Here is a 26,680-nt window from a genome sequence, read left to right as displayed (position 1 = left end):
TAACTGCATGCGAGAGCCCCAAGCCAGAACCACCAGCTGAGCCCAGTGAACCCATAGGACTATGAGGGATAATAATAAATCGTTGTTTAAACCTCTAAGTTCTGGGCTGGTTTATTAAGCAGCAATACATATCAGAGACCTGAACAGTGAAGGGAGACTGACCTGCATCCTTCTGCCCCCACCCAGAGAACAGTGCCCTGCAGCCCAGACCCACGGAGAGAGTGGTGCCCAACCTCAGCTGGACAGCTCTCTGCATTCTGACGGGCCTCCCTCTCCCTGCTAAGAGGAGAATAAGCTCTTTGTGCCCACGGCTGTGGCATCTGCCAAGAGCCCCACAGCCCCCAGGGCCCTTACAAAAGGACAGCAGGGAGGTTTTTCTGGGAACTGGGTCACCAGTTATTTGGCGGCTTCAAACCTGGACTAACAGAGAGAAAGCAGATAAAGGAGGCTGGAACCTGCAGGAGGCTGGAACCCACAGGGGCTGCTGGGCCTTGTCATGGGGACTGCTCAGGGACATGTCCTAGTCAGGAGCGGCTGTCTGCCCCTACGTGACCCTTACATCAATAGAGTCTCTCCCTTTCTCTCTCTCTCTCTCTCTCTCTCTCTCTCTCTCTCTCTCTCTCTCTCTCTCTCCCTCTTTCTGTCTCTCTTCTTTACTCTTTCTTGGTAGTTAAAACATTGATAAATCAAATATAGAGATCCTCTGTCTTTCTACCCTCCCTCCCTTCTTCTTTTACTTATAAAAATATCATTCGCTTTGCATTTATAAGAGTGATACATTTCTTCCTTTTTAAAAATAGACTTCATTTTTAAGAACAGTTTTAGATTCGCAGTAAAATTGAGGATTAAGTACCGACTTCCCATATATCCCCTCTCCTCCACCAGAATGGAACATTCTAACAATCGGATGAACCTACATGGACACATTCTCACTCAAAGTCCATAGTTTTCATTAAAGTTCACTCTAGTGTTGTACATTCAATGGGTCTGGACAATGTATAATGACATATACGCACCATTATATTATCACAGAGCGTAGTTTCACTGCCCTAAAAATCTGTGCTCCACTTTCATCCCTTCTTCCCCCTTAATCCCTGGAAACCATTGATCTTTTTACTGTCTCCATGATTTTGACTTTTCCAGAATGCTTTATAGGTGGAATTGCACAGTGTGTAGCCTTTGCAGATTAGATTCTTTCACTTCATAACATGCATTTAAGATTCCTCCGTGTGTTTTCATGGCTTGATAAGTTATTCCTCTTTAGTGCTGAATTATATTCCATTGTCTGGACGCACCACATTTTATCCATGCACTTAGGTGCATCTTGGTTGCTTTCAAGTTTGGGCAATTATGAACAAAGCTATTATAAACATCATGCGCAGGGTTTTATATAGACACTAGAGGCCCGATGCACGAAAATTCGTGCAATAGTAGGCCTTCCTTCCCCTGGCTGCTGGCACCTGCTTCCCTCCGACCCGGGCTTCCCTCCTCCAGCCTCCCCCAGGCACCTGGGACCTGGGCTGGCTTCCCTCCAGCCCCAGCTTTGTCAGGAAGGATGTCCGGAAAGGGTAATTGGCATATTACCCTTTTATTATTATAGATAAGTTTTCAACTCATGTGGATAAATACCCAGAAGCACAATTACTGGATTGTAATGTAAGAGTGTATTTAGGTTTGTAGGAAACTGCCAAACTGCCTTCCAAAGTGGCCGCACCACTTTGCATTCCCACCAACAATGTATGAGTTCCGGTTGCTCCGCCTCCTCACCTAGATTTTGGCAGTTCTAATACACGGGTAGTGGCATCTCATTATTTTACTTTGCATTTTCCTGACGACGTATGATGTGGAGCATCTTTTTTTTTCTTTTTTCTTTTTTTTAAAATATATTTTATTGATTTTTTACAGAGAGGAAGGGAGAGAGATAGAGAGTTAGAAACATCAATGAGAGAGAAACATCGATCAGCTGCCTCCTGCACATCTCCCACTGGGGATGTGCCCGTAACCCAGGTACATGCCCTTGACCGGAATCGAACCTGGGACCCTTGAGTCCGCAGGCCGACGCTCTATCCACTGAGCCAAACCGGTTTCGGCGGAGCATCTTTTTTTTCTTATGTTTATTTGCCATTTGTGTACCTTCTTTGGTAAGGTGTCTGTTTAGGCCTTTGGCCCATTGTTTAATTGGAGTGCTTGTTTTCCTGTTGATTTTCAAGAGTTCTTTGTATAATTTGGGTAAAAGTCCATCATCAGATGTGTTTTTTGCAAATACTATTTCCCAGTCTGAGGCTTGTCTTCTCATTCTCTTGAGTGATGTAGGTTTGTAACAGATAAATCCTTTGAATTAAAAAAATTAGTTCATTTGTGGAGAAATATTCAGAAAATGACATTCAAGGTGATAGGAATACAGCAAAAAATGAAGGTATATGAAAGGAACTCAGCTTTGATTAATACTTATGCCGCAACCAGAGCCTGGTACATAGCTTGGCTCCCAGGCTCCTTACCTGGCAATTATTATGGCTATTATTATTATTTTAACTAGAGGCCCAGTGCACAGTGGGGGGGGGGGGCAGGGCTCAGCCTGGCCTGCACCCTCTTGCAATCCAGGACCCCTTGGGGGATGTCCGACTGCTGGTTAGGCCCAATCCGGAAGAGTGGGATTGGGCTTAAACCAGCAGTCGGACATCCCTCTTGCAATCTGGGATCACTGTCTCCTAACCGCTCACCTGCCTGCCTACCTGATTGCCCCTAACCACTTGCCTACCTGCCTCATCACCCCTAACCCCTCTGCCTGCCTGCCTGATTGCCCCTAACTGCCTCTGCCTCAGCCACTGCTGTGGCTTTGTCTGGAAGGACGTCTGGAAGGTCATTTGGCTGTCTGGTCTAATTAGCTTATTATGCTTTTATTATTATAGACTAGAGGCCCAATGCACAAAATTCGTGCAAGAGTAGGCCTTTCTTCCCCCGGCTGCCAGCACCAGCTTCCCTCTGGCACCCGGGATCTGGGCTTCCCTTGTAGCCCTGGCTTCCTCTGGAAGGACATTGGTCTAATTAGCATATTATGCTTTTATTAATATAGGTAATATTGGTACCTATTACTGGTGTTATTGCTATTATAATTGTGGTATAGTGACTACTACTGTTATTATTGTTATAACAATAGATTGTTGTTTTATATTATTATTTATTGTTCTGATGAACCTCTGTGTCACCTCAATTTCCCTGGAACCTGGGGAAACCCTGCAAATTTGTTGCGATGATTCTCACCATTATCTTGACATTCCACCTCCACTAGCTGTGCAGAGTTTGGGTGGGAGGAACGGCGGTGGATATCAGTTCCGTGACAGGTAGGGGAGGGGTCGGGCGGGGAGCCTCCGCCCCAATACGGGGCGGGACGCTACGGTCGGTCCCCCTCGGGGTCCGCCCCCCAGTCTGCGCTCAGCGATGGCCCCTCGCGAAGCAGATCGGACCCTGCCCCTGGCACTCGCCCTGGCCGCAGTGGCCGCGGTGTCCTGGGCGAGAGGGCCGCCTGACGCACGGGGGCCGGGGCAGGGCTGCTCGGCGCTGGGCCGCTGCTGCCCCGGCCGTGACCTGACCTGCGCAGCCCGCGGGCCCCCGCGCTGCTTCTGCGACCAGGCGTGCGGCGCGGCGCGGGACTGCTGCGCGGACTACTCGCGGGCCTGCCCAGGTGCGCCCGGCGCGTTGCGGAGCGGGGCTCGGGGGTGCGGCGGGGGACAGAAGGGTGCCGATCACGCAGGGTTCTGGGCCTGGAGGTGCGCGCGGAGAAAGTTGCGCGAGGCATGGACCAGGGCGCGTGAGTCTCGGGGGGGCAGAATGGAGGGGGATGCTTGGAGAGTTGAGGGGTGTTCCAGAGAAGGGGGTGCAAGGACTACGCGCCGGATTTGGAAGGGGCTCGAGGGTGGGGGGCTCATGGAAGAGGCGCGCCGGCCAGGGCACCGGTGCGAGACGGACACTGAACGGAAATAGGCGAGTTGGGGACATGGAGGGGTGCGAGGTGGGAGAGGGCGCTGGGGTTGGGGTAGGGTGCCAGATTTAGCAAATAAAAATACCAGATGCCCAGTTAAACCTGAATTTCGGATAAACAACCAATACGTTTTTTTAAGTATAAGTACGTCCTATATATTGCACAGGCCACACTTTTAAAAGCCATTGATTATATTTTTCTGAAATTCAAATCCAACTGGGCGTCCGGTGTTTTATCTGGCAACCCTAAAGGGGTGGGAGTGGGGAGGAAGAGACGTGGGGCCTGGAGGGGTGCAAGGGAGGATTGGGTGCACGAGCTGCATTGCAGACATGGGGGGGAAGGTGTCACAGGGCAAATGGAGAGGGTGTTGAGAAGGCCGAGGGCTGGGTGAACCCCGAGGGCCGGAAGAACTGGGGGTGGGTGGGGGGAGGAGCAGGCTAAACCTTGGTTGGGCCAGCCGAGGTGGAGGTGACGCCTCCCTGTGGTCCTGGTGCTGGGAGTGGCCAAGGGACCACGGTCTAGGCATTTCCTGTAAAGACCCCGCCTGCGTAGTACCCACCCGGCTCTGAAATCAGGGGCTGATTTGTTGAGTTACTAGTGGGGAGGAGTCTGTCTTCTCTAAATCCCAGGTGTAAGTTTTTCACACCCACTGGAGACAAAAATCTACCTTCTGTAAAGTGGATATGACCCAATTTTGTCAGGCGATATAGCAACTGGACCCTTCTATCCTGAGACATCAGTGGTCCTTCAGGAATTTACATGGAAAAGAATTTACATTTAAAATGTAAGAATTTACAAAAAAAAAAAAAAAATCCTCACCTGAGGATATTTTTTCCCAATGATTTCCAGAGAGAGTGGAAGTGAGGGAGGCGGGGAGAGAGAGAGAAACATCAATGTGCCACATCAATTGGTTGCCTCCCCCCTGTACCCCGAATGAGCTGGGAAATCTGCAACTGAGGTACACGCCCTTGACCCAGAATTGAGCCCCTGACCTTTCTGTCAGTGGGCTGATGCTCTATCCACTGAGCCAAACCAGCCAGGGCAAGACTTTACAATTTTTAAAAACTCAAAATTGAAGGCACCCAACATTTATTGATCATTTACCATGTCTGTGCCCAAGAGCTAAGCTGGGTGTCTCATCAAACCTGCTTACTTTCTCACAGCACTCTGGGGCCCCTGCATATAATAATGTTCCCATTCAGCAGATGAGAAAAGCTGGGCTTGGAGAGGAGAAAGCTTTGGCCAGCCAAGGTATTCCAGCAGGTTTTGAACCTGGTCTGATCCTGTGTCTTCTACCATCCTGTGTCTGCTTCCTACAAGTTTGAGTGGCTAATGGTGGAAAGTCAGGCAACAGTGAGAGGAAGAAGTAATTTGGGGTGTTGTATCTCCCAAGTCATAGCAAATGAGACTCCCCCAGAATAAACTTGCAGAAGGACTGCCTTGGAAACACTTTTGTACTTGTCTGCTTTCTGTACAGAGTGCATGGGGTCATTCAGAGTGGGGCTGCCCCCATAGGGGCTCCCCTGCCTTAGCCCAGGGGTGGGGGACCCAGGAAGGAGACAGGCAGAGGGATCAGTGATACTTTCCCACGGTCTGACCCTTGTCCACAGTATCCCATGGTGTTATCAGTTCCCCAGCATTTTCCATTTTATAAAGAGCTTGGGCTGGTGGGCCCAGGAGCCTCAAAGCGTTGAGTCTCTCTTTGTTTTGCTCCTTTGGGAAGGTGTCAAAAAGGCAGCAGACCTAGGATCTGCCCGCTTGTCTGGGCTGGGTGGAGCCAAGGTCTTATAAATAGATCAGGAACAAGTTCAGTTTTCTACCTCCCAGAGGAGCAGGACGGGAGGGGACATGGTGACCAGTTAGTTAGGAGTCAAGGGATGGGGAGAAGTATGTTTTTTTATGAGTGATTCAGGGGGTAACGTTGACTGACTTCAGTAACTGATTGTAGTAGAAAGAGATATTAAGGATGACTTAAAAAAACACACCCTAACAATTACTGAGTACTTTTTTTTTGACTTTTTTTTTATTAAATCTTTATTGTTCAGATTATTACATTTGTTCCTCCTTTTTCCCCCCCATAACTCCCCTCCTTCCAGTTCCCACCCCACCCTCCACCCTCACTCCCCACCCACTGTCCTCATCCATAGGTGCACGATTTTTGTCCAGTCTCTTCCTGCATCTTCCACACCCCTTTCCCCCCAAGAATAGTCAGTCCATTCCCTTTCTATGTCCCTGACTCTATTATAATCAACAGTTCATTCTGTTCATCAAATTATTTATTCGCTTGATTCTTAGATTCACTTGTCGATAGATGCATATTTGTTGTTCATAATTTGTATCTTTACCTTTTTCTTCTTCTTCCTCTTCTTAAAGGATACCTTTCAGCATTTCATATAATGCTGGTTTGGTGGTGATGAACTCCTTTAGCTTTTCCTTATCTGTGAAGCTCTTTATCTGACCTTCAATTCTGAATGATAGCTTTGCTGGATAAAGTAGTCTTGGTTGTAGGTTCTTGGCATTCATCACTTTGAATATTTCTTGCCACTCCCTTCTGGCCTGCAAAGTTTCTGTTGAGAAATCAGCTGATAGTCATATGGGTATTCCCTTGTAGGTAACTGAGTTTCTTTCTCTTGCTGCTTTTAAGATTCTCTCTTTGTCTTTTGCTCTTGGCATTTTTTTTTTAATTTTTTTTTATTTTTTTTAATATTTTTTTATTGATTAAGATATTACATATGTGTACCCTCTACCCCCCCCCCCCCCCGCTCATCCCCTCACCCCCCCCCGTTGTCCGTGTCCATTGGTTAGGCCTATATGCTTGCATATAAGTCCTTTGGTTGATCCTTCCCCCTTGCCCCCACCCTCCCCTACCTTCCCTCCAAGGCCCAACAGTCCAATCAAAGCCTCTCCGTCTCTGGATCAGTCCTTGTTCATCAGTTTATGTTGTTCATTATATTCCACAAATAAGTGAGATCTTGTGGTATTTATCCGCTCTCCAGTTCCATCGATGCTGTGGCAAATGGTAAGAGTTCCTTTTTCTTCTTCCTCTTCTTAAAGAGTACCTTTCAGCATTTCATATAATGCTGGTTTGGTGGTGATGAACTCCTTTAGCTTTTTCTTATCCGTGAAGCTCTTTATCTGACCTTCCATTCTGAATGATAGCTTTGCTGGATAAAGTAATCTTGGTTGCAGGTTCTTGCTATTCATCTCTTTGAATATTTCTTGCCACTCTCTTCTGGCCTGCATGGTTTCTGTTGAGAAATCAGCTGACAGTCGGATGGGTACTCCCTTGTAGGTAACTGACTGTCTTTCTCTTGCTGCTTTTAAGATTCTCTCTTTATCTTTTGCTCTTGGCATCTTAATTATGATGTGTCTTGGTGTGGTCCTCTTTGGATTCCTTTTGTTTGGGGTTCTCTGCGCTTCCTGGACTTGTAAGTCCATTTCTTTCACCAGGTAGGGGAAGTTTTCTGTCATTATTTCTTCAAAAAGGTTTTCAATATCTTGCCCTCTCTCTCCTTCTGGTACCCCTATAATTCTGATGTTGGTACGCTTGAAGTTGTCCCAGAGGTTCCTTACACTATCTTCATATTTTTTGAATCTCTTTTCTTTTTTCTTTTTCGGTTGGGTATTTTTTGTTTCTTTGTATTTCAAATCTTTGACTTGATTCTTGGGATCCTCTTGTCTGCTGTTGGATCTCTGTAAATTATTCTTTATTTCAGTCAGTGTATGCTTAATTTCTAGTTGGTCCTTTTTCATGTCCTCCATGGTCTCACTATACTCCTTGAGGGATTCATTAAATTTATCGGCGGTTTCCATAAAATTCTTGACAAACCTTATAAACGTGGCCTTGAACTCTATATCCAGTCGTCTGTCCTCCTCCGTTTCTGCCAATTGTGACCTGTTTCTTTGTCTCCGCATTTTGGCTGCTTCCCTGTGTTGATAGAGTGGCCCTGTGCGCCAGGTGTCCTGTAGGGCCCAGTGGCTCAGCCTCCCCAGTTACCTGGGGTGGACACTCTTGGTGCACTCTTGGTGCCTTGGTTGTTGTAGGATCACTGGGAGGAATTGACCTCCAGGCCAATTGGCTGTGGGAAGCAGCTGTGTCTGAAGTGGGAGAATGGTCCCCCTCTGACCACTGGGTACAGTGGCTCCTGGATCTAAGGAGGTGCTAATTCAGCCCTTGCCTGAGGCCACACAGCCGGAGCCGCCACGAAGAGGCTCAGCTGTGAAGTAATGCAAGCCGCTGCGGGGCCTTGGGCCTTCTCTTGGAAGTTCCGGGTCTGCTTGGCTGGGCTGTAGTTAGGTACATTCACATGCAAAAGCCTCTGCCGCAGCCTGAGTGGGGCGGGGTCTCAGGGAGTCAAAAGTGCGGGGAAAGAAGCTATGGCTGATTCTCCGCGCCCGGAATCGCGCGTCTCAGTGTCCCGGTAACGGCTGCAAGCACCTCTGAGGGGAATCCGCCCTCAAGTTCGCCCGCTGCCGCCTGACGGAGCAGCCTCTCCCCGTATGAGTCCTGGGTCCCCAGAGACTTCCCAGAACCGGAGTTCAGAGCAGTCGGGAGCTTGTGATTCAAAAAGACAGCCGTGTCCTCAGGTGCCACCCCCTTTCCGCGCGCGCGAGCCGCCGCCGTACCTCTGCACTCAGCCTCTGCAGCTCCTCTGGCTCTCAGCGTGCTTTTCTTTTCTTCTAGTTGTAGAAATTACACTCAGCCAGCCTTCCTGTTGTTCTGGGCGGTGTTTGCTCCGTCCTTTGGGATATTTCTCAATTGTTGTGGGAGGCGACTATTTCCCGGTGTTTATCTATGCCGCCATCTTAGTTTCTCCCTGCTCTTGGCATTTTAATTATGATGTGTCTTGGTGTGGTCCTCTTTGGATTCCTTTTGTTTGGGGTTCTCTGCGCTTCCTGGAGTTGTAAGTCTATTTCTTTCACCAGCTAGGGGAAGTTTTCTGTCATTATTTCTTCAAATAGGTTTTCAATATCTTGCTCTCTCTCATCTTCTGGCACCCCTATAATTCTGATGTTGGTACGTTTGAAGCTGTCCCAGAGGCTCCTTACACTATCTTTGTATTTTCGGATTCTTTTTTCATTTTGCTTTTCCGGTTGGGTGTTTTTTGCTTCTTCGCATTTCGAATCTTTGACTTGATTCTTGCGCTCCTCTGGTCTGCTGTTGGGAGTCTGTGTAGTATTCTTTATTTTAGTCAGTGTATGCTTAATTTCTAGTTGGTTCTTTATCATAACATCGAGGGTCTCATTAGATTTCTTGTAGATCTCATTAAGTTTATCAGCGGCTTCTAGACAGTTCTTGAGAGACCTTAAAAGTGTGGTTCTGAACTCTATATCTTCCATTGACAATTTTGTCCTGTTTCTTTGTCTCCGCATTTTTTTTTATGCTTTCTTGGTGCACCCCCTAGTGGTCTTTGTGCGCAGTCTTGTTGTAGTTAAGCCTTGATTGTTGTAGTTAATACTGGGGGGATTTGACCTCCAGGCCAACTGGCTGTGAGAGTCAGCTGTGTCTGCAGTGGGAAAACTTCTGTCCTCTGGGGAGGTGCTAATCTAGCCTTTGCCTGAGGCTATCCGGCAAATGGCTCTGTGCAGGGCTTGGGCGGGGCGGGTCGCATGGGTTCAACAGGGCGGGCGGAGGGAGCAGTTATGGCTGCTCTCAGTCCCGTCCCCAGAGGCTGTGCCTCTCAGAGTCCCAGCAACTGCTGCAAACCTCGGAGAGAAAGCTGCCCTGGCGTTCTGACTGATGCCAGACAGTCCCGCTTCTTCCATTTGAGTCTGGGTCCCTAGAGACTCGCCCAGAACTGGAGCTCAGGGCCTGAGCCTCCCTCCCGATTGAAACAGACAACCGCGCCCTCAGCCACCAGCCCGTTCCACGCGCATACCTCCGCACCTTTGTATTTTCCACACTGCGCCTCCTCTGAGTCTCGGTATGCTGTTCTCTTTCCTTCTAATTGAAGAATTTCCCCTCAGCCAGCTTTCCTGTGGTTCTGGGTGATGTCCGTTTCGTCTTTTAGTTGTATTTGTGAAGTGGTTGTGCGGGGCAGCATTCTCCGGTGTTTACCTATACTGCCATCTTGGTTCCTTACTGAGTACTTACCAAGTGCCAGGGAGGTACTAGGTGTGTGTGTGTGTGTGTGTGTGTGTGTGTGTGTGTGTGATTTGAGATAAAGAGGAAGGGAGAGAGACATCAATTTGTTGTCCCACTTATGTATGAATTCATTGGTTGATTCTTGTGTGTGCCCTGACCAGGAATCAAATCCACAAACTTAGCATAACAGGATGATGCTCTTACCAACTGAGCTACCCAGCCAGGGCTTAAGTGCTTTAAATAAATTGGCTCCTTTAAACCTCACAAGAACCCTATGGAATAGTGTTTTCATGTCCATTTTACAGATGAGGAACTGAGGCACACCGAGGTAGTGACCTGCTCAGAGTTGCATAGCTATTAAGCAGCAGATCTTGGATTTGAAACCCAGTAGTCTGGCTCCAGACCACAACACTATATGGTTGCTCAGTAGGGGGAGGGAGACTTGAGCCTATAGGTGGAAGAGGAGCACCGGACATTGCCCACATTCAGTTCAGTCACACCGCTGGCCATCTGCTGTGTGCCCAGCTCAGCTAGAAGCCATGGGGCTGGGAAGATGGGGCTCTGACCCCCCTCAAGCTTATATTTTGAGAAGACGGAGTAGCCGTGAAAGAATTTTAATCAGAGCAAGATAGCAAGATGAGGCTTGGAAAGAATCAGTGAGGATGGGATGGAGGCAAGGAGAGGGTGGAGCTGGAGTGACAAGTAAGGCCTTAAAGGATGGACATCATTGCTTCCTATTTTCCAAGTTCATTACCAAATGTTTTCATGTATTTTATATCCTTTAATTCTCACTTGAGCCCTGTAAGCATCAATGTCCCCATTTACGCATTTATGTATCCATTGCCCTAGTCATTACTCTAAGGTTTGGCATAATTCAAATTGACTTAAGTTAACAAGGGAATTGATTGGCTCAGGTAACTAAGAAACAGTTCATGGATTCTGGTTTCAGGCATGGCTGGATCCAGGGATTCTGAGGATATCATCAGGGCTCTATCTCTCTCCACCTTTCAGCTCTGCTTCTGATAGCTTCATTCTCAGGCAGGCTGTCACCAAATGGTAGCAAAGGTAGTACCCAGTAGCTCTGAACTGGTGTCCCTAGTAGAATGAGAGCTTTCTTTCCCCATTTGTTCCAACCAAAATCCTAGGATGGTTTTCATGGGCCCAGTTTGGGTTATATGCTCATCCTTGATTCATTCACTGAGCAGAGGAGAAGGAATATGTCAATTGGCCATGTTTGTCTCACAGACGCACTAAAGGAATAAGGGATGAGGTCACTCTATTCAAACCATGTGGACTGAGAGTGGGGAGGATTGGTTCTTCCAAAGAAAACGGAGGCATTGTTACCAGAAGGTGGCAGTAAGGGGGCTGGGAGGGTAGAAATGACAGCTGCCTGCCACTGAGCTATGAGAGACTGTACATTTAAAGGAACTCGAAGTAAACTGGTGCTGGGACACTAAATAGAAGGAGGGAGTGAATGACCGAGGGCGTGTTGCAGGAACAACTTAAATTTTTTTTAAAAAATATATTTTATTGAGTTTTTACAGAGAGGAAGGGAGAGAGATAGAGAGTTAGAAACATCGATGAGAGAGAAACATCGATCAGCTGCCTCCTGCACATCTACTGGGGATGTGCCCGCAACCCAGGTACATGTCCTTGACCGGAATCGAACCTGGGACCTTTCAGTCCGCAAGCCGACACTCTATCCACTGAGCCAAACCGGTTTCGGCTAGGAACAACTTAAATTTTAGCCACTAGGCTTGGGGGTCTTTATGATCCACTATAAAAAACAAAACAAAAAAAAACCAAAAAAAACTTTTGTGAACCAGGTCAATAGGATATCGGAATCACTCAAGGAGTTCAGGTGACAGGTCAGAGCTGCATTCCAGAAAAATCCTTTTGGTAGACAGTGAGGAGGATGGACAGTCAGGGGGCTGGGCAGTGAGGTTCAGAGAAGAAGGTGGGGTTTGGATTGTGCAGAAGGGCATTTCCTGATGTTAGAGTGGGGGCAGAGGGATCCAAGGGGACTGTGGGAAACTCGGTCTGGCTCCAGCAGGCTCAGCTGGCACGATGTTATCTGGGTCCCTAGGGTGGGATGAGCAGCCTTTAAAGCTCCCACCTCCTCTGCCCCCTCTTTTTTAGCTACACTGATAAGCTAGAATTTCTCCTTTACTCAGAAAAAGGTGGGATGGTCTTTGCTTTGAGAAACACCGCCATCTGGTGGTATTTGTTACAATGCCAACCTGTGGTCATATTTCCTTTGTTGTTGCTGAGGCAAGCGTTGCTCATTCAGTATTCATTCACTCATGATTTACTGGGTCCCTATGTGCCAGTGACTGTGCTTGGTGTTGGGATTCAGCAAGGAACAAGGACTGAGCTTCCGTGGAGCCAACACGAGTGGCAGAGGCTGACAAGCCATGAATAATCACATGAATGTACTGAGTTGCAACCCTAGGTCTAGGTGAGGTGCGATGACAGTTCCCTGGGGATGTCACATGAGCATGCTGCTTGGTGACTTCACAGATGCCAACCACATGGAAAGAAGTGTAGGGTGGCATTTGCCTAATTTTCTGCAAATCTCTCATCTGCCTGACAGGCAGGGTAGGGCAGGGCAGGGCAGAGAATCATGGTGGGACTTTGGTACTCCCCTTTGATTCCTATAATAGTCATCAAAGCCCTGTATGCTATCACTGCCTTCTCCGTCTCTGACATCACTTCCTACACTCTCTCTCCTGCTGCAGCCACACTGGCTGGCCTCCTCACTATCTCTGCAGCATGCAACCTTGACCCTGCCCCAGGGCCTTTGCACTGCCCATTTCCTCTGCCTAGAATCCCTCTCCCTTACCCCCCACCCCCACCCCCCACCCCCCAGGTACCTACACAGTTCCCTCTATCAACTCCTCAGATGTTCTTTGTCTTGGAGGCCTGCCTCCTTTGACCCCTTCATCTAAAACAGTTTCTCATCATCTCACCCCTGCCGTTCTTATTCTGCTTTCTTGTTTCTCAGAGAACAGATCACTAGTTGAAATTACATCATAGGTTGTATTGTTTATTGCCTGTTTCTCCTGCAGAATGTCAGCTCCTCCAGGGAAGGGGCATTTTTTGCTTTGCTCATCTGTGTTCCTGTCAACCAGCTCAGTGCTTGGCACACAGTAGGCCCTAAATAGTTGCCAAACAAATGTATAAAGATCACCGTTTTTCTGAGCACTTACAGTCTCCTCAGTGCCTTGCATTCATCATTGCACCAGACCTGTGAGCCTGCAGTTCGCATCCAGGTTTGTCTAACTCCAATTCCTTGGCTTGATTTAGATATGCTGCCCCCTTAAGCTCCAGTTGCCTCTTCTGTGAGATGGTTTGACAATAGTACAAATACGTATAGGGAATCGGGGCCCTGGCAAGTGACAGATGGCATGCCCAGAATAATGAAGTGGAAGAGAATTTGATAAGGGCTCTATTCACAATGGGCTACAGGAGGAAATGGTGTTATGGGAGCCTGGTGGGAGCAGGATTCATGGCTGAAGGCGCCCCCTCACCAGGAGCCAGGCTGAGTCAAGGGGTGGGGGTGGGGGGGGCAACAAACACCTGGGCAGCACTCTCCTTCCTACCAGCACCGCCCTGCGCTGCAGTCCGGTGGCATCTGGGGTCAGGGAGCCTCTGTGATGCACAGGCTTCCCAGAGGGTACAGGACAAAGGGGGCCCGAGAACACACCATCTCCTAAGGCTGTTGTAAGGGTTACACGTGACTGCCTGGCTCAGCACCAGTGACATCATTGATGTCATTATCAGGTGCATGATGAAGCAATCATGATTGTTAGGTTGCCACGCTTGATTTTCTCCCTGCCTCCCTACTTCTCCCCTCCTACCTCTCTCATCCCTCCCTTCTCCCTCCTCCCTCCTCCCTCCTCCCTCCCTCCTTCCTCTGAGCATTTCAGCTCTGCTAAAAGTGGAGATCTGTGCAAGGCTACATGTCTTCCTGAGGTGCCAGAAGCAGCACTGTGTTTCCAACACAATAACCTCATTCCCTCAGTTCAAGGGTGTACTTTGTCTCACATTTTCATGTTGCCGAACTAGGACATGTCTCAGAGCTGGTGAGGGCTTTTCATGAGCACCCACCTGTCTTTCTGTTCACCACTGTGTCTCCTGACTCACAGTAGTTGCTCGGTAAATATTTGTGGAATGAGTGAATTAAGTTTGACGGTAGGAGCCCCCTGTGTGTGCATGAGTGTGTGTGTGTGCATGACTGTGTGTGGTGTGTGTGAGGCTTGGGACTCACCGCATCCGACTGGCCCCTGACCTGGAGCTTCTTGCTCTGCATGGCACCGCCACCTGCCGCCTCCATCCCAGAAGGCAGATTGAGTCTCGTTTGACATCAGCTGTACTTTGGGCGACTGGAAACTTTTGCTGTGTGTGAATGACAGCAAAGCATCTCAAGTATTGATTTGGGAGTTACAAGTAAATTTTAGCAAATAGGCAAATTCACAAATACAGAATCTTTAAATAATGAGGATCAACGTAGATATCTATAATAATAAAAGCATAATATGCTAATTAGATTGGACGTCCTTCCGGATGACCTTCCGGACAAAGTCGTGGTGGTGAGGGCTGAGGCAGAGGCAGCTGCCACTGCGGAGGGGGCCGAGATCCTTGCACGGATTTCATGCACTGGGCCTCTAGTGTTGCATATAATGCCTGTGGGAATGCTTAAACGTTGTGTAGCACTGTTTTGCAGGTTTTAAACTGTGTGTACATATGTCACCAGAAGCAACCTCTGTAAGAGTCTTCTTTCCACTCCATGCTGTTGCTGTAGCTGAGGCTCATGTTGCTGCAGCAGAGGATTAGCTGTACTTACCGAGCACTTGCTATGTGCCAGAAGCATGTGCTGTGTATGTTGTATCCAGTTGAATCTTCAAGGCCTCCCTATTAGGTGAATATTCTTTTTATTTCTATTTGACAGGAAGAAACTGAGGCACAGAGAGGTGAAATCAGTTGTTTTCAGTGCTTAAGAAATGTTTACTGCCCTGCCTGGTTTGGCTCAGTGGATTAGAGCATCAGCCTACAGACTGAAGGGTCCCGGGTTCAATTCTGGTCAAGGGCACACGCCTGGGTTGCAGGCTCAATCCCCAGTAGGAGGCGGCCAGTTAATGATTCTCTCTCATCATTGATGTTTCTATCTCTCTCTCCCTCTTCCTTCCTCTCTGAAGTCAATAAAAAATATTAAAAAAAGAGAAATGTTTACTGAAGGAATGAGTGGCAAGAACAACTTAAATGATCACCAGAAGGATGATGGATGAATAAAACATGGGAATGTTAAGTTTAGGTAGATGTATAAACGGTTATTATAGAGAAACTTTTGAGGAAGACATGGGCTTAGGGTTGCAGGAGTCCTAGTGCTCTGCATGGTGTTTTTGAGGGTTTGGCTTGTGGGAAGGTGGAGATCTGGCCACAGGCCAGCCCAAAGCCGTGCAAGTTGCCCCTGGAGACTCTACCTTCTCTTCCAGCTGTCTCCTGCATTGTGGCAGAGTGGAGTGGCTGGAGTCGCTGTGCCAAACCCTGTCAGGTCTCCTACCGTGTCCGCAGGAGGCATGTCCTGCAGGAGCCAAGGAATGGGGGTGCTCCCTGCCCCCATTTGGAAGAGCAGGCTGGCTGCGTGGAGTACCGGAGCCACCAGGGAGTGGAGTGCCAGCAGTCCTTGTGTGAGTTGGGTGGCCACCAGGGGACTGTCAGATCCTGTGTGGGGTCCAAGTTTGGGGTAAGACTTTGCCTTCCTTTTGCCCTGATCCCCTCTTCTCACTTTGTGGACAAGGTAAGAAGCTCTGATTTCCTCTGGGTATCTCGTCTTCTACTCATCTCCCAGTGTGAATCATCAGGACTTTGTATGCACATGATGGGAAACCCAACTTAAACTGACCTGAGCAAAAATGTGTGGCTCCCATGGACACAGACGATAGGGTGGTGAAGGCCTGGGGTGGGGGTAGGAGCAGGCTGGGAGAGATCAACAGTGAGGAAAAAGGGGACATATGTAATACTTCCAACAATAAAGGTTAAAACACACACACACACACACCAAAAAAGGTGTGGCTCATGTAACTAAAATTCCAGGGGATGGATTCATGGCTGGATCCAGGAGCGCAAGCAATGTGGCCAGGACTCTCCGTTTCTCAGTTCAGTTTTCCTTCGAGTTGGCCTCATTCTCAGGCCAGCTGGGGATGGTCTTTGATAGCTCCAGGCTTACCTCCAACCTAACAGCTGGAAGAAAAGGTCTCTTTCCTCATAGTTTCAGCAAATGTCCTGGGATGATATCTTATTGGCTTGACCTGGGTCATGTATCCACTGCTGAACTAATCAATATGCCCAGAGCGATAGAGTACACTGATTGGCCAAGCCTGGGCATGTGCTCCCTTTGATGCTGGGAGGGGGGTCAGTCTTATTTGAGTGAGATTAGGGGAGGGGTATTCTCCAAAGGAAAATTGGGTTGAATGATGCAGGGCAGGCACAACTACAGAAGTTAGCTACATTGCACACCTGGACAAAAGTTTTTATGCCGCTACAAAAAAATACGTGATGCCGGTTTTGTAGCTGAAGAAAGTGACTGAGAAAGTACAGCGGTTTTCCTGAAGGAGTAGAAGAGCAGGCAGCAGGGCTCCATGCTGCAGCCTGGTGGGGAGAGGCCATTCTACAACTACATCACAAACTTTACCCTGGTGTCCCCCCTCCTGCTTTCAATTCTCCAATAGTGACCCAGTGCCCTTAGAGTAAAACCCAAGTGCCTCATCATGGCCTGTAAGCTCTTGCCTCCTGTAACCTCATCTCTAAGCGCCCCTGCCCACATTTTATTTTATTTTTTTAAAAATATTTTTATTGATTTCAGAGAGGAAAGGAGAGGGAGAGAGAGAGAATCATTGATTGGCTGCCTCCTGCATACCCCATATTGGGGAATCGAGCCCACAACCCGGGCATGTGCCCTGACCGGGAATCAAACCGTGACTTCCTTGTTCATAGGTCGATGCTCAACCACTGAGCCACGCCTGCTGGCGTCCCACCCCCGCCCACATTTTAAAGGCTCATTCTGATCATCGTGGGGATAGTGGGTCAGGGGGCAGCAGGGAGGCCAAGGAAGAGGTGACTGTAGTGGTGCATACAAGAGAGGATGGTGGCTGGACCGGGTGGTGGCAATGGGATGATGGCAGTGGCAATGTCATTCCTTTTGCCTAAAATCCTTCTCCCTCTCCCCTGTCACCCGAATCTAATCTTGCCCCGCCTATTATTTCCTGCCCAGATGTCAGTTTCCTAGGAAAGCCTACCTGACTGCCCCTACTATGTACCAAGCACTTTGCCACATTCCTTGACTCTGTGAGGCCAATGATACTATTCTCATTTTTTAGAGTGGAAACCAAGGCTCATGGAGACACAAAACGTGCCCAAGATACATTGCTCACCATAAATCATCTTACATAATTCTGACAATAACTCTATGATATAGGTCAGTGATGGCGAACCTATGACACCCATGTCAGAGGTGACACGCGAACTCATTTTTTTGGTTGATTTTTCTTTGTTAAATGGCATTTAAATATATAAAATAAATATCAAAAATATACATCTTTGTTTTACTATGGTTGCAAATATCAAAAAATTTCTATATGTGACACGGCACCAGGGTTTTTCAAAATGCTGACACGCCGAGCTCAAAAGGTTCGCCATCACTGATATAGGTACTAGTATTCCCATTTTGCTGTTGAGGAGAAGGGCTCAGCAGGTGCAGTCACTTGACCAAGATCACTCAGCTATAAGAGGCAGAGCTGGGACTAGAACTGGGCTTCTCTGGGGCTTTCCTCACTTCCTTAGGCTGCACCAAAAGGAGCACCATGGATGTTTAAAGAGAGGAAGGGATTTCATACTAAGTGTTATGGCAAAGACCAAGCCCACAAAGGGTGTCTATGGCAGCAGCAGGAGAGGGGCTTGGGCTGCCCCTGTGTGGGCCTTTTCTAGGTCACTAGCATTAGTTCAACACCAAACATTAAAAAATTATTTTTATTGATTTTAGAAAGGAAGGGAGAGGGAGAGAAACATTAATGATGAGAGAGAATCATTGGTCAGCTGCCTCTTGCACACCCCTCTATGGGGATGGAGCCTGCAACTCAGGAATCAAACCATGACCTCCTGGTTCATAGGTTGAGGCTCAACCATTGAGCCACACCAGCCGGGCAATACCAACTCTTTGATTCAGCTCCATCACTCAGGGAATGGGGAGGAGTAGGGACTTCCTTTGGACTTGTTATTTTCCTAATGAATCACCAACCTCTCTTTTTCTGTGTTTTCTGTCTGTTCTAGAAAGGAAGAGACTTGGAAGTTGGCCCAACAAAATAACGTATTAATTCATTTACCTATCCATCCCTCTGTACCTCCTTTCTTCCATCCTTACATCTCCCCATCCATCCATCCATCCATCCATCCATCCATCCATCCATGTGTCCAGTTTTCCATCCATTTATTTTATTCATTCATCTCTCTATCTGTCATCTCCTCATCCATCTTCTTTGCATTCATCATCTCTGTCTTCTTTCTATCCCTTCTTCCCATTTATTTACTCATCATCTATCCATTCTTCCTTTCTTCCATCATTTTAGACATCCATCCATCCATCCATGCATCCATCCATCCAACCATCCATCTAACCAGTTTTTAATTCTTTTATCTGCTTTTTTACTCACTCATATATTTATAAAAATCATTCATTTGAAAAACTTTTGAGACCCCCCATGCAACTCACTGTGCTAGGCCCTGAGTCTCAGAAATAAATATGATCCTTCCTCCAGCATCACATAAAGGGTACTAGTGGGGACCACTTATCCAGTTTCAGGATCCCATAGTCTCCTTAGGGCTGCCTTATAAATGACTCAGAAGCTAGGAGAACCTACCTCAGCTTCCTGTGGCCGTGCTGAGTTACCTAACTGTTTTCTCCTTGGCCCACAGTCCCTGCTCTGATAACCACAGGCAGATACGGGAAAGAACGGAAAAAGCAAAGTGTCCCCAAGGGGCAGGAGATATTAGGGTAAGTTGAAGCAAATGAACCCAAAGTCAAACTAAACTTTGTGCACATTTTCATCATGTCTTTCTCTTACCTTGCCTCCCATTTCTTGTCCTGTTACTTTTGTAAGTTCATTAACATGCTTTTGAAGTCCTTAATAACTGGTCTCCATTAAAATTAATTAATTCACTCACTCAATGTTTATTGAGTGCCCATTATATGAAAGGCACTGTGATAGGCCTTGGGGCTATAGCAAGGAGCGAAAAAGGACAGGCATTACTTGTCTTCATGGAGTGGGCAGTCTAGTTGGAGGAGACAGACAAGAAACAAATAGCATGTCAATGGTGCTAAGTCCTATGCAGAGAAATAAGGCAGGGAAGAGGGTGGGAGTGCCAGTGGCCTCCTCACTGAGGAGACACTTGAACTAAGATCTGGAGAAGGCTTTCTAGAGGAAGAGCAGGTCTGCAAAAGGGACCAGAAAGTGCAAAGGTCCCTGGGCAGGGCATGCCTGGTGTGTTCAGGATCAGCCAGACCAGTGCGGCTGGAATGCAGGGAGAATGAGAGTGTAGGAAATAAGGTCAGAAATAGATCTCACTGGGCCTATCGGCTGTGGTGAGAAGCTGGACACTTTCTCATGAGACGGGAGTCATGGGAAGATTTTGAGCAGAGGAGTGACATGATCTCCCTTGAGTTTCCACAGGATCCCTTTGAATGATATTTGGAGAGAGGCAAGAAGGGAATCAGGGATCAATAGGGAGGCTATTGCAATGGTCTAGGCCAGTGGTCGGCAAACTCATTAGTCAACAGAGCCAAATATCAACAGTACAACGATTGAAATTTCTTTTGAGAGCCAAATTTTTTAAACTTAAACTATATAGGTAGGTACATTGTTATTAACTTAATTAGGGTACTCCTAAGGCTTAGGAAGAGCCGCACTCAAGGGGCTAAAGAGCCGCATGTGGCTCGTGAGCCGCAATTTGCCGACCACGGGTCTAGGCGAGAGAGGAATGTGGGTTGGACCAGGGTGATAGCCCTGTACCTTGTGAAGAGTTAATTGCAGGGACTGGAGGCAGGCCAGTGGGCTGGGGATGGTGGTGATGAGGTCAAGCTTCAGGATACTGCCTGGCACATGGCAGGTACTCAACAAATATCAATGGAAAGAATAAGGTCTGAACAAAAGCAGTGTCAATGGAGAGAGAGGGGGAGCTATATTAGTTAGGATTCCTTTTGTTGCAGGTGACAGAAGGCTCACGCTGGCTCAAGTGGAAAGGGGTATCGTTGGTTTATATAACTGGGAAGGAAGTTTTGAAATAGTGTTACTTCAATTATGAGGTCAAATAGTGTTGTCAGGACTCACTCTCGTATTCATTCTCTCTCTCTCTAATATTCTCCATGCAGTGGCCAGTGTGGGAACCAGCAGCCCAACATCCTCCCAGCTTAGCAATGCCAGGTCCCTTCCTCCAGTCTTAGTGTGTTATTTCTGGAGGAGAATTTGATTGGTCCTGCTTGAATCCAGCCCATCCTTGAACCAATCACTGTGGCCCGGAGGATGGGAACTCTGATTGGTCAGCTTTAATCATCTGCCCAGGCTAGTGGCAGGTGTGGGCAGCCAGGACCAGCCACCCAGATTGGTTGCCCCTCCACGATCAAATAGGGTGAGGGCAAGAGTTCCCCAAATAAACCACAAAAAGGGAAGAGAAAGTGTATTGGGAAGACAGAAGTTTCATTGATCACAGGCTTCTGGTAAGGAACAGATTCCTGAAGAGTTCTGGGGGCAGCTCAGAGAGGAAGGGACAGGTTTGGGGCTGTCCTAGGAGGAAACTGTCTCCTGCTGAGGCTTCCCAAAGGCTGCAGCCACCAGGGGGCAGTAGCCCCACACAGTCACCCCTGAGTCCTTAATAAGCTGCATCTCCTCCAGCAGGGGGTGCCATTTACTGCCATTTGTAGAAAAGTTGGGTAGAGGTAAAATTCTGGCAAATTGGCTCTTCAAATACCCCATCATGGGAAGTTTCTCTTTTAAATAATTCTCATGGAATCTCTTCTATAAAATAGGATCCGTTGTGAAATGAAATGGAGTGGTTAGGAGCGTCAATTTAGGCTTTTGGGGTTTATCGATGGTTCCATTTTAGGCGCAACCTCTTATTAGCTGTGACTGTAGACAACTTAACTCTCTGATCCTGTTTCCTATTCTGTAAACTGGGGCAACACCTACCTCACAGGAGTTCCTTATTGGAGCAAATGATTCATTCAGCACAGTTTTATTGAGCCAGTACTGTTCTAAGAGTTGGACACTATGGTGAACAGAACAAGCAGAAATTCCTGCCTTTTGGGGCTGACATTCTAGTGAGGAGACAGATGAGAAATGAACCATATAGTCTTTGGATGCAGTGCTTGGAAGAGGGCCTGACCATGGCCCTCAAGGAGGCTAACTTAAAAGCGCAGGAGCCACGCCTCTTGTTGAATGCAACCTGTTTTTGCAGATTGCGTTGACCCAAAGGTTACTATACCAGAGAGAAATTGTATCAGCCTGGGCCTGCATAGGGCCAGGTGCACTGGAGGTGCTCCATAAACGCTCACAGGTGCCTGGGATGGTGTCTCCCTGTGTGGCTGCAGGTACTGTGTCCAGTTCCAGCTGGGACCCATTCCAGGGAGCTGCCGGCAGGTGAGGGCACCCCATGCCCAGTGGACGAAGTATCTGACCCAGGGCCACCTGGTCTGTGTCAGGTGTGAGTGGCCTGCCCAGGATGCCAGGAGCCGACGTTGCCACGGGGACGGCGGCGGGGCCAGAGAGTGAGCAGTGGGACTGGGGCGTGGGAAGTGTGACTGCAGAGCCCAGGGCGTCTCTGCTCCGTGAGGGGTGATGGTGCCACAGGAGCCAGATGCTGCTGCCTGGTCAGGGCGGGGCCCTGGAAGGTCCTGGTCTCAGTGTCTGAGGAGGAGCAGCCCCTGCCACTTCCAGTTATGTGACCCAGGGCAAATCTCATCACCTTTCTGAACTCCAATTTCCTGAAAATGCAGATCGTAAGATGCACTCCCCATGGAGCAAAGGTGAAGGTTAAGCAAGATTGTGCAAGCCAAGGACTTAGCATATCTCCTGGCACCCAGAAAGAGCTCAAGAAAAGAGAGCTGGTATTATTGTGGAATCCTCAAAATTCCCTCGAAAGGCAAGTTTGGTGACTCTCATATTATAGATGAGGAAACCAAGGCTCAGAGAGGCAGTGTGCTGTAGCCAAGGCCACAAAGAAGGATTTGACCTAGACTTGGACGATATCAGTCCCCGCAACCGCTCCCCACAAGAACAGGTGTCTCAGGAAGCACTTAGCGTACTAATTATAATAGCAGCTAACATTTATTGAATGTTTACTATGTGCTGAGCATTATTCTAAGCTCTTTATATTCATTCATTCATTCATTCAATAAATATTTGTTGAGCGCTTACCATTGAGCGTGTGCCAGGCAATGTTTGGGGCACTGGGGAGGTGCAGTGAACAAGGCAGATGCGGTCCCTTCTCTTATGGAGACAACATTTTGCTGTGAGGAAACAGACGTCAGGCAGGTAAATTTGTCATTCGTCAGATGGGACACGTGTTAGGAAAAGAAAGCAGAATGAGAAGGAAGTTCTGGGGGTTGTTGCTTTTCAAGGAAGGTGACACTGAGGAGGTGACATTTGAACAGAGATCTGAAGGAAAGGAGGGAGGGAGCCATGTGGATATTTGGGGGAAGGTGTTCCAGGCAGAGGGAACAGCAAGGGTAAAGGCCCTGAGGTGGGAGTGAGACGCCACTGTGGCCTGGATGGAGTGAGAGAGGGGGAGCATGTTTGGAAGTAAGGGCACATTAACACACAATATGCCATTGAAACATTCCAAGAACCCAAAATGGATGCTTTTGGGATCCTTGGGTGCAAAGAGATGTGCAAGGTCACACACCTAGCCAGTAGTCAAACTGGGATTTAAACGTATACGGTTCAGATCCCTGAGCCAAGTTCTAGACTGTTTCCCTGGACAGTGCTTTTCTGGTGCAGAGATTATTATACTTACTGTAGGAATGAGAGCACCCTCTGGGGTCTGTTTGTCCAGGGAGTTCTCCCATTTCAAAGAGAATTTCTTTCCTTTTAAAATTGAGCAGCCCCACTCACTGCAGACCTAGAGCAGGGAATGCCAGTGACAAATAGGGTGTTACAGACAGACGTACGTGAACAAGAGGCACTGAGATGGCACAGATCCAGGCTCAAACCTCATCTCTGGCCCTTATTCGCTGCGTGACTCTGGGCCAGCCCTCCACCTGAACTTGACAGTCCCCACCACTTGAGTTGTGGGAAGGATCCCCTGCCCTTTGCACAGCACCTGGCCCCTCATAGAAGCGGAAGCTGCTATTGTCATGTCTAACATAAAATGGATGTAATACGTACTTTGTGAAAATGAGATGTAATGGATATAATGAACTTGGCACATAGTAGGTGCCCAATAACTAAATGGCAAAGAATACTATCACATTCTAAAGAGGCCCACTCTGCCCACCCCACTCTGATCGCTCTCCCACTTAGACCTGAGATTCTACCACTGGAGATGTGTTCTTTGGGCTAGACGCTCACTTCTGAGAGCCTTGGTTTATTCACCGATCTTTGGGTAAGCCTTTCTAGCCCTAACACTCAGATTAATCCCCAATTTCTCCTTTTGGATGCAAATATTTCAGGATGTGGGACATGGCACTCTGGTGAGGCTGAGATAAGGGTCACAGAACCTTGACTCCACCAGGAAGGGGCAGGGATGGAAAGCAGAGCCAGGGCTGTGCCAGGGAGAGCTGCCTCTCTCCATTCCCACCATACCCAGGCTCACAACAGGTGATGGAAGGTCTGATTGGGGCATGAGCTCACCAGGCAGGACTGGCAGAGGAGGAGGATCAAAGTGAGGACAGAGGGGAGCTGTCAGCTGGATTCTTTGTGTGGGCAGCTGGCGAGGGCAGGCTTGCAAAGGGCCAGGGCCGGGAGGGATTAGCCTGTCAGTTGGGGATTTTTAGGAGGGTTTATTTAGCCTGAGAAGTGTCTCTGAGTTTTGGACAAGCAGGAGGAACACTTGCCATAGTCACGCACCTGTGGTGTGCTGGGCACCAGGTAGGTGCTTTACACCATTCAGGCCCCCAAGCCCTTTAGAGACAAGAGACATTAGCTCCATTTTGTATCATGAGGATGACAACAATCCTTATATACTATCATTTGTGAAGCCCCTACTGTGTGCCAGGCACTGTGCTTAGAAGCTTAGGACAGTGCCCAACACTTATAATAAGCACTTGATCAGTAGTTATTACTATTATCATTATTTTGCCTTTTTTAAAATTACTTTTAAAATATATATATTTTATTGATTTTTTACAGAGAGGAAGGGAGATAGTTAGAAACATCGATGAGAGAGAAACATCGATCAGCTGCCTCCTGCACACCTCGTACTGGGGATGTGCCTGCAACCAAGGTACATGCCCTTGACCGGAATCGAACCTGGGACCTTTCAGTCCACAGGCCGACGCTCTACCCACTGAGTCAAACTGGCTACAGCTATTTTGCATTTTTAAAAAGATTTGAATTATGCCTACAGAGAATTGGCTAAAACATATATGAACAGGTTAATAAATGTTTAGAAAGGAGACACATGTGGGTAGTCACCACCCAGGCAAGGAACAGAACCTGGCCAGCCCCCCAGCCCCCCACACTGCTCCTAACCATAAAGGAAACCACTGTCCCGACTTTCATGGCAAATCATTGTACAGTTCTCTTAATAGCTCTACTCGGTGCAGATCCCTAAACACTATGGTTTAATCTTGCTTTCCCCCCAAAGTTTAAATACGTGAAATAATGCAGGCGTGTGCCTTTTGGAATCGGCTCCTTTAGCTCGCTATGAGGTTTGTAAGGTTCATCCATGTGGCTGACTTATAATAGCAGTAGAGCTTTCATTCTTATAGCTGACATGGTTAGTTATTATTGTCAATCATTTTTTTTAATCCGCACCAAGGATATTTTTCCATTGATTTTTAGAGAGAGTGGAAGGGAGGGAGAGAGACAGAGAGAAACATTGATGTGAGAGAGACACATCAATTGGTTGCCTCCTGCATGCACCCTGACCAGGGCCAGGGATTGAGCCTGCAACCGAGGTATGTGCCCTTGACCGGAATCAAACCTGGAACCCTTCAGTCTGCAGGCCAACACTCTATCCACTGAGCAAAACAGGCTAAGGCTGTCATGATCATTTTTATTTTCTCTGCACACAGCATCACACAGAACCTTCCAAAACTTCAGAGAGGCGGAGATTATGGATATCTCTTGTCTGTTGAAGAGATGGTAGAGACTCCTAGGAGCTGGGTCATGACACTCCTTGATTCCATGGCGCACGTGTGTGTGTGTGTGTGTGTGTGTGTGTGTTTTAATCCTCACCCAAGGAAATGTCTTTCTTTGACTCTAGAGAGAGGAGAGAGAGGGAGGGAGAGGGAGAGAGAGAAACATCAATTGGTTGCCTCACACATGTGCCCCAACCGGAGATTAAACCCATAACCCGGGTATGTGCCTTGACTGGGAATCGAACTTGTGACCCTTAGGTGCATGGGATGGCACTCTAACCACTTAGCACACTAGCCAGGGCAGAGCCTGTGTTCTTAATGACTCCACTGTGTTGAAAAGGGTCACAGGGAGGTTAAGCAACTTTCCTGGTTTGCCACCTCCCCGTACTTTAAGAAGTGAGTCTGGATTGCCCACGTGGCCTCTGGGGTGGGCACTGCGGCCGGCTCAGGGCCATTTTCCATCAGCCACAGTAGACATAGTGCCCAGTGCCTGCCCACTTTTAGGATCCAAGAAAATTTAAAACATTTAAAATTTCTTTTAAAACCAGAAGAAAAAGGATATAATAATCATGAAATGTAATAATGAATCTAGCCTGGATTATGTTCATCTTTATATAATGCTGCTGTAAACTATGACTTGAAATATTTTCTGCATGGAGGAAGGGGCCCACACAGCAAACGCCCTGGAGCCTAGAGATTCAATGCCACTGAGCCAAGCCCGTCTCTTGCAGGAACCAGCTGTTGCTGTGGCAAGCGGCCGGCCACCCCCGGTGCCGAGGGACGTGGGAGAGGCTTGGGCAGCTCCCGGACTGTTCCTGCCCAGAGGTCCATAACCTCATCTTCATCTAGCGTCTCGGCCCCATAACTGCCAAGACCCCTCCTTTCCAAGGCCTCCCAGGGAGCCTCCCGTCCCAGAGCTTGGGATCCACAGGGTCAGGGAGTGGGGAGGAGCCTGCAAATATGAGACTGAAGGAATAAGCCTTGTCCTTATGTTGACACTTATGTTATGAAAATAGCTTTATGTTTCTACTCAGTGCCAACTAGTCAGAGCCTTGCGAACATCTCCCCTTAGTTCCTGGCTCCCCAAATGTCCTCTCCCACACACACACTGGTGGCTTTTGCCCTGTCCTTCTCACCTGTACACTTACTTTTAACGGACTCTCCTCTCCTCCCCATTTTTTCCATTTAAATAAATTTATTTTAAAAGGCAGCTTAAATACGTGTGTTTAAAGAGGAATGTTCTATCAAGCTAGAAATGAAAATAAAT

At 47.9% G+C, this 26,680-nt stretch overlaps 2 protein-coding genes across 3 annotated transcripts in view; one reads left to right on the top strand and one right to left on the bottom strand.

Moving 5' to 3' along the window:
- The first annotated feature begins 3,391 nt into the window (after nt 1–3,391).
- Nucleotides 3,392–26,627, top strand: LOC308523104 (somatomedin-B and thrombospondin type-1 domain-containing protein-like). Its single transcript, XM_081096779.1, has 5 exons — nt 3,392–3,682; nt 15,560–15,754; nt 19,035–19,113; nt 21,703–21,879; nt 26,145–26,627. The coding sequence occupies exons 1-5, from the start codon at nt 3,439–3,441 to the stop codon at nt 26,260–26,262; spliced, it is 813 nt and encodes a 270-aa protein (XP_080952905.1). The 5' UTR covers nt 3,392–3,438; the 3' UTR covers nt 26,263–26,627.
- Nucleotides 25,113–26,680, bottom strand: part of KCNB1 (potassium voltage-gated channel subfamily B member 1) — a 110,847-nt gene continuing 109,279 nt past the window's right edge. Inside the window, exon 4 of one of the 2 annotated variants that reach the window (XM_081096775.1) lies at nt 25,113–25,534. The gene's annotated coding sequence lies outside the window, so the exon portion shown is untranslated. The remainder of the gene's footprint in view (nt 25,535–26,680) is intronic. The other variant, XM_081096776.1, reaches the window with a different exon arrangement.

This window comes from Myotis nattereri, assembly GCF_964212035.1.
Source record: "Myotis nattereri genome assembly, chromosome: 8".
Lineage (NCBI taxonomy): Eukaryota > Metazoa > Chordata > Mammalia > Chiroptera > Vespertilionidae > Myotis > Myotis nattereri.
This window is presented reverse-complemented; position numbering and strand designations above follow the sequence as displayed.

Excerpts from the sequence above, each read along its gene's own strand:
- LOC308523104 (XM_081096779.1), top strand. The coding sequence starts at position 3,439 with ATGGCCCCTCGCGAAGCAGATCGGACCCTGCCCCTGGCACTCGCCCTG. Across the intron at positions 19,114-21,702 it reads AAGGGGCAGGAGATATTAGG|GTACTGTGTCCAGTTCCAGC; the intron begins GTAAGTTGAAGC and ends GTGTGGCTGCAG. Across the intron at positions 21,880-26,144 it reads GACGGCGGCGGGGCCAGAGA|GAACCAGCTGTTGCTGTGGC; the intron begins GTGAGCAGTGGG and ends CGTCTCTTGCAG.